We start from the raw sequence: 12,958 nt of genomic DNA on the forward strand, positions 1-12,958 counted from the left end.
AAAAATAGTGGTTTAAACAGGTGGATAAATGTATACATACTAATAGAAAGTAATTAGATCAGGCTAATCCCCGTTCCAATTTTGCTTCTTATCGACATTTCATTTATATTTCTGCAGCATTATTAATTTAACAATACTCAAATAAATACAAAAATGAGGATGGAACCCTGAAGCTTCCTGTAACAAATTCGAGCAGAAAAGATATCAACGCAATTAGACTAGGTAATTTTAGCGGGAAAGACAATAGAAGTGGTGTCATAGTGGCGGGTATGATCTTGCTTTTCTTCAAAAGGATTCTGTTTTGTGGGGCGCGAGAATTTTCGTAGATTGCTGCCACCACAGAGTAAGGACAGACACACCGCCAAGCGTTAAAGTTCGTTGACCTGATGAATATTCATTTTACAGGACTAACCTTTTAACTTTGACCCAGAAACGTTGCAATGGTACCTAGACGTTTAATAGCTTATGTGCCTCAAGTGTTAGTCACGCGTCCTGACTAAATTTGACATGTGGATGATGAAACAGGGCAGGTAGTGCTACACTGTAATGTAAATTCATAACATAGCAGCTTTTCCACTTCTATCTAAGGAAATTACAGCTCAGTTTGTCTCCAGTTTTGACTTGAGTATTTATTGTTAAAATGGCGAGCTGTAATCCAGTTGTGTTGAGGCATTGTCTCAGTCCTTTCTCTTCCAACTTGCGGGTTAGTTTAGCAAAAGTGCATAGGATTTCTCGAGATCGTCCCGGTAAGTTTTCCAAATGACAAAGAAAATGAATGAAGAATAACTGCCGAATGATGATGATAGATGAGGTGGGAGGGGTTATGAATGTTATGTTCAGATGCAGTGCTTACACCCATGAATGGATTACTGTACTAACACTACAGTGTTAGTGTTAGTGTTAGTGAAGTGTTACTATAGTGTTATGTTAAGCCCCTATTATTTGAGTATTATTATTCATTTTTGATTATAATAATTAATATTAAACAATTATGGATGTGTAAACTTTTGTATTTATTTGTGGGTTTTTTGGTTTTTGTTTATTTGTTTGTGTTGTCACACCCCATAAGGCTGAATAGTAGAGCGTTTTGTTTTGTATATTTACTTTTTTCAAAATTTAAATAACTATTTTTTATTTCTGTGTTGAACTTGTAGGGCCTACTCACTACTGACTGCCATTGAAGCTTCCTAAAATATAAAAAAAAACACGAACAAAAAGATGACAACATGCAACAGAATTGTAATTAATTGTGGTGTTTTTCTTCTTTCAAAAGTTAATAATTGTTTTTATTTGCTATTCATTCATCTCATCAGTAAGCACATTGAGATCATTCTGTGGATCTGCAACTGCCAGCAAAAACCTTGACATTGTGACTAAAGATAAGGTTTTCATTGACACCAATGGCCTGGCAAACACACTGGAAGAAAGTGGTATATATAATTGTTTTTATTATTATTATTTGTAAATCATTAAAGACTTTATGACAAGTAGGTGTGTGTCATTTAGGGAAGCCACAACAGGTCCCCTTGTCCCATAAATAACGCACACTCTTATTTTAATTACATCACCAGGGCTAGAAGTTTAAACTGGAACAATTCGAGCCCTGATCATGTTTAAGTATTAATAACATTCAAAAGCTTGTGGGTATCCTTCACACAGATGCCCAACTTAATAATAAAAATTTCTTCAAAAAATCTTTCAGGGGGTTAAACTTTCTGAAGGTGTCATTTCTTGTCCTTGCCCAAAGTATCAAACGTCAAACCAGTTTTGGCTGGAGTTTATTGGTTTTTTAGATACTAAATTTCTTCACTTCGAAATTGTTTCGTTTTTAATTTTGTTTGTTCAACTTCAGGGTTCCCAAGACAGCAAGCTGAATGTGTGACATCTATTTTGCTTGGTGTATTCAGCAAGAATGCAGAGCTGACGTCCAAAGAGACAATTTCAAAAGAACAGCTGGTAATTTTGTTGGCTCTAATGTTAGTTAAAACTGTCTAAACTCAACTGAAGTTGGGAGGACAGAGGTCCAACTATAGATTGTGAGGACCAATTATAGATTGTGAGGCCCAATTATAGATTGTGAGGCCCAATTATAGATTGTGAGGCCCAACTTTAGATTGTGAGGCCTAACTATGGATTGTGAGGCCCAATTATAGATTGTGAGGCCTAACTATAGATTGTGAGGCCCAACTTTAGATTGTGAGGCCTAACTATGGATTGCCCAATTATAGATTGTGAGGACCAATTATAGATTGTGAGGCCAAACTATAGATTGTGAGGCCCAACTTTAGATTGTGAGGCCTAACTATGGATTGTGAGGCCCAATTATAGATTGTGAGGCCCAACTATAGATTGTGAGGCCTAACTATGGACTGTGAGGCCCAATTATAGATTATGAGGCCCAATTATAGATTGTGAGGCCTAACTATAGATTGTGAGATCTAACTAGGGATTGTGAGGCCTAACTATAGATTGTGAGGCCCAACTTTAGATTGTGAGACCTAACTATGGGTTGTGAGGCCCAATTATAGATTGTGAGGCCCAATTATAGATTGTGAGGCCCAATTATAGATTGTGAGGCCCAACTTTAGATTGTGAGGCCTAACTATGGATTGTGAGGCCCAATTATAGATTATGAGGCCCAACTTTAGATTGTGAGGCCCAATTATAGATTGTGAGGCCCAATTATAGATTGTGAGGCCCAATTATAGATTGTGAGGCCTAACTATAGATTGTGAGGCCCAACTTTAGATTGTGAGGCCTAACTATGGATTGTGAGGCCCAATTATAGATTGTGAGGCCCAACTTTAGATTGTGAGGCCCAACTATAGATTGTGAGGCCCAATTATAGATTGTGAGGCCCAATTATAGATTGTGAGGCCCAATTATAGATTGTGAGGCCCAATTATAGATTGTGAGGCCCAATTATAGATTGTGAGGCCCAACTATAGATTGTGAGGCATAACTATGGATTGTGAGGCCCAATTATAGATTGTGAGGCCCAACTTTAGATTGTGAGGCCCAATTATAGATTGTGAGGCCCAACTATAGATTGTGAGGCCCAACTCTAGCCTGGATAGCTTAGCTACAGGTTGGAAGCTAGTTGGGACAAGCCAACTATTTGGGGTGATATTATTACAAGCTTAGTTACAATACTTTTCTTGCAACCCGAAAACTTGGTGTGTAGTGTAAGGTTTTTGGGACACTAGGTGGCAGCAGACTCACCAGGTAAGTGGCGTGTCATGGCTGAGCGATCAAGTTCACAAAACTCAAACTCTGGTGTTGTCAGCATCAGAGTGTGGGTTCGTTATGCTTAGAACTATGGTACAAAACGATGGACATTTACCTGGTGTTCCAAAGTCTCCTACTAACTTGATTTCATGGATGTGTTTTTAGGAAATCAGCATTCAGAACGTGATGTCGCACATCTCGGCAATCAAGAAGGACATGGTCATTCTGGAGAGAAGTGAATTCTCTGCACTCAGAGCTGAGAATGAGGTTGGTGTGACACAAGTAATGATTGACTTTAAAGGTGCAATCCTATTGAGCTTTTTAAAATTCAAAGATGATATATAATATTTTTTTAAAGGATATTTATTTTTTTTTTAATCTTGAAACATGCAAGTTGAAATCATATTTCATTTCTCAGTCCTTTATGGCATGGCCACAACCCTGCCGTATTAAATGGCCAATAAAGACCCTGTCACCTTCTCTTTTATTCCCTTACTGTTTGCTGGATGACAACTTTTAGGACAAAACTTTCAACAATATTTCAATGTTTTGTCTTCCCTCTGCAGAGATTGGAAAACAAAGTCAAGCAGTTGGCAAAACAGCTTCAGGTAAGATCAAGTTTGTGAAAACTGTCAATTAAATTTTGGGGGAAAACTAAACTTAAATGGCATGTCGTGGCCGAGAAGTCAAGCTCACAGGGTAACTCGGACTCAAGCCCTGGTAATTCTGATTAGCAGAGTATGGGATCAAGTTCACATCTTGACACTTGTGTCCTTAAACAAGACAATTAACCATTATTGCTTCATCCTTTGGTCCTGTGTGTTGTGAAATGCATGTGAAAGAACCCAGTGCACTTATCATAAAGAAAAGGGGTTCACCCGGTGTTCCTGGCCGTGGCTGCTGGAATGCACTACAGAACCCTGTTAACATGTGCAAGGTGTTACATGTCTCAAAATTAAATCTTGTCTGAAAATTAATAATGATAAACACTTAGAGATGCCCATAGACAAAGTGCTAGATTAAAACTAGTTATTCTGAAAAAATAGAATAAGCTGTTGCAAACTGCTTCCATCCAAAAGATTGCTATAAATGCACAAAATAGCTATGGCCTCAGAAAGAGCAAGGGGTAAACAATGAATGAATTAATTCTCTCACAAAACAACCATGATTGTTTACTCTCATCCTTGTCCTACAGGATGAGATCACAAATCTAAGCAACAAAGTGTTATTGGACATCAACCTGGAAAAGAGCAGAGTAAAGGAAGAGGTAGGTCAAAACGAGAAGAGAGTAAACTGCTTTCATGTAACATAATTCCAATATGAAGTGTGGTTGGTACTTCTTAAACGAACTAACGGTGTAACAAGCCAACCTTTCAGTGTTTCTCCTGAAGACAATTGAAGCATTCTGGTCAAAACATTGAGTTGTCATTCTACATTTCTATAAGCTATCAACAGCTACTTTACCAAAAAGGTAATTGAGGTTGAGCCCACCCCAAAACTTTCATTGAAGCTGCAGACCTTCATTTGCATATGCAACTAAAATAGCGAGTTTTCAAAGCGCTTACAAAAAATCTGAAGAACAACTTTCACTAGTTCCCAGTTAATTATTGCTGAAAAGGATAAAAGCAACATTTTGTTCTTCTTTCTTGCAAAAACTGGTTATTGGCCTGATGTTGTGACACTAGCAGAGTCTAGCACAAAGGCTAAATGACAACACAACACAACAAACATGAACAACAGAAGGCATTTAGTGGAAAGAAATAAAATGAGAAAGAGGCAGAAAGCAGACAGAAAGATCGAGGGGTGAACAATGAAGAAGGAGACTGTGGGGGAGGGGTGAACTAAGGGAAGGGCTGATTAACCACAATATATTGGAAAAACAAACAAACAAAATCAATGGTGTGAAGTAGGAGAACAAGTGATCAATTGCTGCACAAGGCAGACTAAAAAGGGGGATATCTGTGGGAAAAAGGAGAAGGCAAAAACAAAGAGTTTTTAATCGTTTCCTTCTTGGATTCTAAGACCATGTAGGTTGAATGGTCTTGAAAAGACTCCCACTAATATGTCAGAAGAAAATGTAAACGCATTGTTCTAAACACCTCACTATCTTTGTTTTAGGCTAATGCACAAAAGATGCTCATAGAAACCAACAAAAACCTCATAACAACTGAAGTAGCCAACATCTTCTCCAAGTTAGAGGCAACGAAGAACGACATATTCAGATATTTTGCAGGTATGTTGTAAAATACTCTTTTTCATTATTATTCCTTGCATACAATCTACACTGGACTGCAAGCCTGACCATAAAGTCCAGTGGTCTTCTGCTTTCATTGATATATTGACTTTCAATTGAAGTTCTGTTAAGTATTGAAGAGTACGTTTTGCCTTTGTGACCAATGATTGGTTCACTGCCAATTTTAAATTCAATCTGGTTTTATACTTTTTTAGGAGAAGGTTTAATATTTGATTTGCCACATTGTATTTCTCTAAGCATTCTGACTGTACACAGTTGTTATATTTTATATTATAATTATAACATACTTGATCAATTAAGTTTTTCGACTGGAATACATGTTTTAAATAAACCATTTTTAATTGAATTGAGTATTGTATAATTTAACAAATTTAATTCTTTTGTTTTGCCTGCATTTGCCTTTTTTACAACTTCAAATCATATAATTTTTTTATGTTCAAGTTGATGCAATTGTGCCTTTAGAAACAAGTTCCCATTTGTAAATCATAAATAATAATAATAATTTTCTGTATCTATTTTATTCCTGCAGACACAATTCTTGGTTGTTTGACGATGGTTGTTTGTAAATCATAAATAATAATAATAATAATTTTCTGTATCTATTTTATTCCTGCAGCCACAATTCTTGGTTGTTTGACGATAGGATTGGGTTTCTACAGAATCATTGCAAAATGACGACATTCACATCTACTTCCAAGTTTCCCAAACAAAGTCTGTCTTTGCCCGGTAAAATTATCTTACGATGTTTTACTCATTATTATTTTTTTGTTTTTCTTCTTATAAATGATTGTATCACAAACTTTAATTATGCCGAAATCGAAACTGAAATTTGTTTTTAAGAATCTGAAATTCATGTCTTTGGTTTGGCATGTTGAAACTTTTAATTTAAGTCATTACCCCCTCTTTTGTCTGACCATTGAATATAATCACTGCAGCTGTTGATAATGTACGACAAAACAATCCCCTTCAAAGGGATTTTGGTGTTAGACAAAAGTATTCCAAAATATTTCAATCTGAGAAACAATTCTCAGATTGTGTGTTGCAATTATGGATTATTCTTCCTGTGTGGTCTTTAACCACTCCAGATATAACGCAATATATAAAAAACACTAAAACCTTCAACACACAATTTTCACAGGTTAGTTTTGTTGCGTTTATCTACAGTTATGTAGGATTAAAGCTATATAGCATTTCCAAAACCAAGGGTAAACTTTGCTTTTAAATGATTGATTAGCTCAAAAACAAATGTTATCACAGTGGCAGGGTTAAACAACTAAGCCTGTTTAAATAGTCTCAAATAAAATCAACCTTGGGTTCTGAACAAAGGAGAGTGAAATGTTGGAAAGTTTGGGGTAAAGAATAAGAAAGACTGATGCATATCCTGTGTGAATTGAATGGCGGATCTGGTTTCCATGGTTTAAGTTAGAATGATGTAGCGTTAGAATTATCAATCAAACTCCGCCCACTTTGAAGAGATGAGTAACAATGCATCGGTGTTTACAATGTCACCCTGTAGGCTCAAGTCATGTACATTGCAACTCCACATATACATTCAGAGAGGCAAAATCAGTTTATTGGTACAGTCTTTCATCATAATAATAGTGGCTTCTTATATAGCACTCAGCTCCGTCACCAAGTGATGCTCATGATGCTTCAACATTATTACAGAAGTAACACAATCAAACAAAACACCCAGTTGGACTTGGGTGGGTTCAGGTTATTATTATTATTATTATATGGTAATGAAACCAAAGAAAGCCTCAGATTTGAACTTAGTAACTGTATGTAGCTCGCAAGCCTGGATGAGGAAACCTGTAAACAAGAGTGCTTGCCATGTGAACCAGAAACACCAGGGTTAACCCCTACTCTTCCATGATAAATGTTCTGGGTTCTTTTACCTGCACTACCAATCCTAGTATACAGGACCTGCGGCTTAATCTCCAATCCAGAGGACAAAGCAATTATGGTAAAGCACCCTAGCCTCGAATCAAACAAACACCAGAGCACGAGTCCACTGTTCTTAACAGCTATTTTTTTAACACGCCTAAATGTGTTACTAATAAAGAAGGCCACTACATACGATAACTATACACTGCAGAAGGGGTTTCTTGCCATGTTTTAAAGTTCATGGAGAACTTAAAAAGACTCTAAATACAAGTACTACTAGATTCAAAGGCTTGGGTTAAGGAAGGCTGTACAAATTATGATCAAAATAAGCATGATAAGCCCACATTCGGCAAGTTCTTTCAAAGATTCATCTTCTCGATTATAGTGGATAAACTTGTTCAAGTTAAGAAATATTTTATACATTTGTAATTTATTTTATTTATCATTCTTTTTTGGAAAGGCAACTTATTGCAGGCTTGTTTATTATATATTCTTTGATTTTTCATTAAAAATGAAAGCAATATTTTTCACAAAAGCAGGAACGTTGCAAGGAGTTTTTATTCCTATATGTGAGTGTTTTCCCTTTTTGCATCATTGCTTTACCTGTAAGATGATTAATGAATAAGATGATTAATAGTGGAGTTACTAACGGGAACTTAGACTTAAGTCTGGCTTGAGTCAGTTTTAACATTCCCAAAATATCAGAGAGCCACAACTGATATTTTTTTGATAAATAAATTTCTAAGCTATACGTAAGGACTACTTTAAACTTGTGGGATCCGTCCCACGCAATGCCTAGCATGTGGCATCTTAATTAGCTTCACTCTCTATTTTTAATCGAAATATTTGCTGAGCACAGAAAACCTGCTTAGCAGAGACAAGTGACCAGCCAAGAAACCATGTGATATATACTGTCTGTGAGTGGTTCCCAGCAATGTTTCATGCTTACCAGAGAATGATTCACACAGCAATATGTTCTGCTTAGCCAGCTCACAGGAAGTACTCTACCATGATAATAAGTTGACTAACCAGGGGGGCCTTGCATCGGCAACACGTGGTCATCATAACTTCCTGATGACACAACTCACAGTGACCTTGGATGCAAACATACCTTCAGGTGACCCCCCTTCCCTCTTTGTATCTCACCTTAGTCATCCCGTCATCCAGACGGCAACCTGCATTACCAAGCGCAGAAAAATGAAACTGCGAGTGAACAAACAAATGTGACGCACTCTTAGTGTAGCCTTCAAAAGTTTTTTTTTTATGTGCCAGTTTTTGACCCAACAAAAAGTCTACTCCACATTGCCCTGCCAGCCGTTCACTTTTGTATTACACTACAGTTCACAGCACAGAGGAAGGGTCCTATATACATGTATATGATATAGGGCTTAATTCAACATTTGATCCGTTGATGTCAATATGGTGAGAACATTTTTGAACATTTTCTTTTTTTGAATTGATTCAATTTCCTGAATGAGTCATTGGATGTACTTCAAGATTTTTAAAGGCCATTTTTGGGGGGAAACGATTTCACTTGATACGTGGAAAAAATACTTTCATTCATGATTTTGAGGCATTGCATGGTGAGGTTTAATGTGTATTCAGTTGAAAGTAACACTGAGTAACACCTTACATGAATATCTCCTTTTTTGTACACAAGTAGATATTGAATATTAATTTAGTAGATATTGATATTACTCCTGTTTATTTTCAGTCAAGTATTTAATGTTGTAGTAACTTGGAAGTACAGACGATTTTGTGATTTTACAGTAAGTTTTAAGATGTAACTCACATGAGCCATGGCAGTCAAAATGAACGAAGTCGTCTACTTCCTGACATCAGCAACAACTCTCCTTCATTTAATGTTCCTCTACATGACATTGCAGATGAGCGTCTCCCAGGAATGTAAGTTGACTGCTTTATGATATAATCTGTCATTAAACAAATAGCAGCATGCTGGGCAAGAAACATATTTGGTATGCTGGATGATGGGGACAAAATGTGGAGCAATAAGTGAGTTTGACTGTAGAGCAAGCTTGGATTGGATGATGCTACAGAGGCAAAGAGTGGAACTTTGTTGGGAATCTTGGGGAGGTTAGAGGGAAGCTGTATAGCACACAAAGATATCGTGTCTGTAGCGATGTGGTTATACACGTACCTGGAAATATTGTTTGCCGTTGTAGGCAGAGCCAGAATGGCTACACCAGTAGGCGTTTGGCGGACAAAGTTTGCCATGATTGGCAACTGCATGTTGGCTCAGGAGGGTTGGGTGTGGTTTGCTGTAGTGGGTAGGGCAACTATTTACATGCTGGTTTTAGGGATGGGTGGAAAAAGGGGTATCATAATCATTGTAATCTCCGTTCTCTCTTTACATAGTTGGTGAAGTAAGACTAGTTGATGGTGAGGAACCAACCCAGGGGCGTGTCGAGGTCTACAACGGAACCCTCTGGATGTCTATCTGTGGATTCCAATGGACATTAAAGCATGCCAAAGTAATCTGTCGTCAGCTCTCCATGCCCCTCGCAACAGGAGCCACCAACGGAGGGCGCTTCAAACCTGGGACTGGGATGATCCTGGCTGATAATCTGGACTGCACAGGCTTCGAGGCCAATATATTTGATTGCCCTTATGAGCGGAGTGATCTGAGGTGTGATCACAGCATTGATGCTGGGGTGATTTGTGGTGTATGGTCGCATGGTAAGTGGGTCAAATTATATGATGTTGGAGTGATTTGTGGTGTTTGGTCGCATGGTAAGTGGGTCAAATTAAAGCAAAGCTATTTTCAAATAAAACAATAGAATTAGCTGTTAAACTGCTTAGCAACCAACAAGACCTATAGTTAAATGCAAAAAAAGAAGAGATATTTGCCTGACATTTCGTCTCAAGCAGAGCCTTTCTCTGCTAGATGAGAACAATACAAGAGACACAAAGGTATATAAGTGTAACAGGAATATAGAGAGAGAGAGTCAGAAAGCAAACAGCAATAAGCATGGGGGTAAACAATGAATCGGGAGAAAGGGGGGTTGGGGCTGGAGGGAAGGGGTTTTACCACAAACAAAAAACAAGATCAAAGGTGGGAATAGAGAGAAAATGGAATCAATTAGTGAATGAATGTCAATCTTTTGTTTCTGCAGCAAAAGAGTTTGATGTTCGCTTGACGGGTACACTAAGCATGCTGGAAGGCAGAGTGGAAGTGTTCTACAGGGACCAGTGGGGCACTGTCTGTAATTCAAACACAGGGTTCGAGAACAATGTGTTGTTGGACAAATACTGGGACCTTAAGGATGCCCAGGTGGTGTGTCGTCAGCTTGGCTACCTGACGGCCCAACAATCCTACAGAGAAGATTTACTGATGACAGAGACGTCGTTGCCAGTAGCTGTTACAAATCAACGCTGTACTGGGATAGAAGTCAATCTAGGAGAATGCAATGCGGATTGGGAAGTTTTGTTTTGTGCACGCTACCAGGAAGCACAAGTTGTATGTGACCCCCGTCATAGAGTAGAAAGTAAGTATGAGCAGTCAATGTTACGTTTGGTTGATTTAACGCAAGTCTGGACATTTTGTAATCCATGGTTTTTTACCAGTCCTGAATCACATCATGTGTATTTGGAAGATACGAGCACAGCATTATCAACAAATCAAATACAAGGACTTTGAGGATCCTGTTGCGTGCAAAACATCGTTTCTAATCCTTTGGTAGTGAGAAAAACAAAATCTCTAACAAACGTTGACCTTGACAACCTTAAGAATATTTGTCTGCTTGATTGCCAGTAGACAACATGTATAAAGGTGTGAATTGAATGTTTGCATTTATCAGCTGGCACTTCAATAAGATACAAAGAGGATTTTACATTCATCTGTTCAAATATGTATTTTAAAACTCTACCTGATGAATTTCTACAGGTTTTGATGTTCGCTTAGTTGGAGGTCATCATCCTAACCAAGGTTTTGCAGAAGTCCTCTATGAGGGAGATTGGAAATCAATTTGTAGCAGAGAGTGGGACTTGGATGATGCTGACGTCATCTGTAAACAGCTTGGGTATCCCTATGCTGTCTATGCTCTTGTTGACAATCAAGAACTATCGGCGTGGACGATGAATAAGTCAGACACATTTCTAGATAGAGTTGAATGTACTGGAAACGAGACTAACCTAGCAGAGTGCCTTATGAGTTATACATCAACAGCCTTGTGTGGGACCACAGAGAAAGCTGGTATCGTTTGTATGAGTGACAAGTATCCAAGTGAAGATCCACGTAAGTTAATATTTGGGGGGGGGGGGGGGTTTGTAGGGAATAAAACATCACATAGGTGGTTTTTGTTACTGTTTGACACTTTCAATATCATTATTAATAAGTGCACCTTCAGTTTCTCAATTTATTAAGGGGGAAGAAGGTTTCACATTGTTCTTTGAAGTGAAAAGGCTCAAATTATTTGTTGATAATTGTTTTTCTTAAATCCAGGTGATAAAGAAGGTGTGGACCTCTCCATGATCCTCACAGTAGCACTCATTGTCTCGGCTGTCATCTTTCTCTTAATTGTCTTCTTATTCATCTTGGCTAAGTACAAGAAACACATCGCTCAAAAGCATCTACCGTTATCACTCCCAGGAACACCACAGCAAGATCAGGTTCCCCTGACACCCCGATCAGCAGCAGATGAAGAAGAGCCAGCAGATAACCCACCTCCTTACGAGGAGACCCTTAGTGATTTAGGAGACAAACTGACTCCTCTACCTGTCTTCAAGGCTATAAAAAGGGGTTATGAGGATCCCAACCGAGCGAGTGGCACCGAAGTGTGATGTTAGCCTCAGTCATGTTAGCCTCTGTTCAAAGTGTAAGAATAGGCAATTGACTACCTTCCTTCCATCCAGAAAAAAATAGCACCTGAACAGAGACATGGCTTCATTGTACATCACTCTGGTAGACCCGGTTTGAAATTTAGTTTTCTGGTAAATAAATGTCCAACACAAAAGTTGTTCTGAGTGGCCATCTTTTATTGAATAAAAGCCTCAATATACACATTTAAGTGATGCCAACTGATTCTGCCGTCAACAACTACATTTTTACAGGCTCAAAATTGGCAGTGATTGGTGACTGTTCAGTTTAAAAGAAAATGGTATTCCAGTTAAAATGTCATAAAATGTAAGTTACTTCGACTGGTACCCTGTTTGTTTTCGCTCAGCAAGCTAAAGTTGCTGAGTAAGTCTTCATGCTGTATTGTAACAGCTTTGTAAATTGGGTTTAGGAACACAAGCTACTGTTCCACACTGCTATGTTGCTAGGTGAAGTCTGGAACCACACAAAGCTTTTCATGTCCCTGTATCCCCTAGTCTTTGCCTTGGTGCCCCTTCAAAAGATCTCTATAGATTTTGCAAATAAAAAAAGGCTTGCCCCTAAAGATGAAATTTCAGAGTATGCCATGGCAAGATTTTAAAAAACAGCGGTGGATACAGCACAAAAGCTACATGTACACTGAGTAACAACCAGAGTATATGCACACATTGATCATATCATCACAAATGATAAACTCCTTGAGTTAGATCAGTCCACTGTGCCAAACGGTGAGAAAATACTCAGCAATAGCAGTT

At 38.1% G+C, this 12,958-nt stretch overlaps 2 protein-coding genes across 2 annotated transcripts; both read left to right on the forward strand.

Annotated features, from left to right (window-relative positions):
- The first annotated feature begins 525 nt into the window (after positions 1-525).
- Positions 526-7,892, forward strand: LOC117289667 (mitochondrial calcium uniporter regulator 1-like). The gene is made up of 8 exons (XM_033770892.1): positions 526-746; positions 1,314-1,430; positions 1,853-1,956; positions 3,394-3,495; positions 3,795-3,836; positions 4,424-4,495; positions 5,347-5,461; positions 6,099-7,892. The coding sequence occupies exons 1-8, from the start codon at positions 641-643 to the stop codon at positions 6,155-6,157; spliced, it is 717 nt and encodes a 238-aa protein (XP_033626783.1). The 5' UTR covers positions 526-640; the 3' UTR covers positions 6,158-7,892.
- A 522-nt stretch (positions 7,893-8,414) lies between these two features.
- On the forward strand, positions 8,415-12,243 carry LOC117289037 (deleted in malignant brain tumors 1 protein-like). The gene is made up of 6 exons (XM_033769954.1): positions 8,415-8,486; positions 9,140-9,274; positions 9,746-10,066; positions 10,504-10,875; positions 11,274-11,624; positions 11,832-12,243. The coding sequence occupies exons 2-6, from the start codon at positions 9,169-9,171 to the stop codon at positions 12,167-12,169; spliced, it is 1,488 nt and encodes a 495-aa protein (XP_033625845.1). The 5' UTR covers positions 8,415-8,486; positions 9,140-9,168; the 3' UTR covers positions 12,170-12,243.
- The last annotated feature ends 715 nt before the right edge of the window (positions 12,244-12,958 follow it).

This window comes from Asterias rubens, chromosome 4 (assembly GCF_902459465.1).
Source record: "Asterias rubens chromosome 4, eAstRub1.3, whole genome shotgun sequence".
Lineage (NCBI taxonomy): Eukaryota > Metazoa > Echinodermata > Asteroidea > Forcipulatida > Asteriidae > Asterias > Asterias rubens.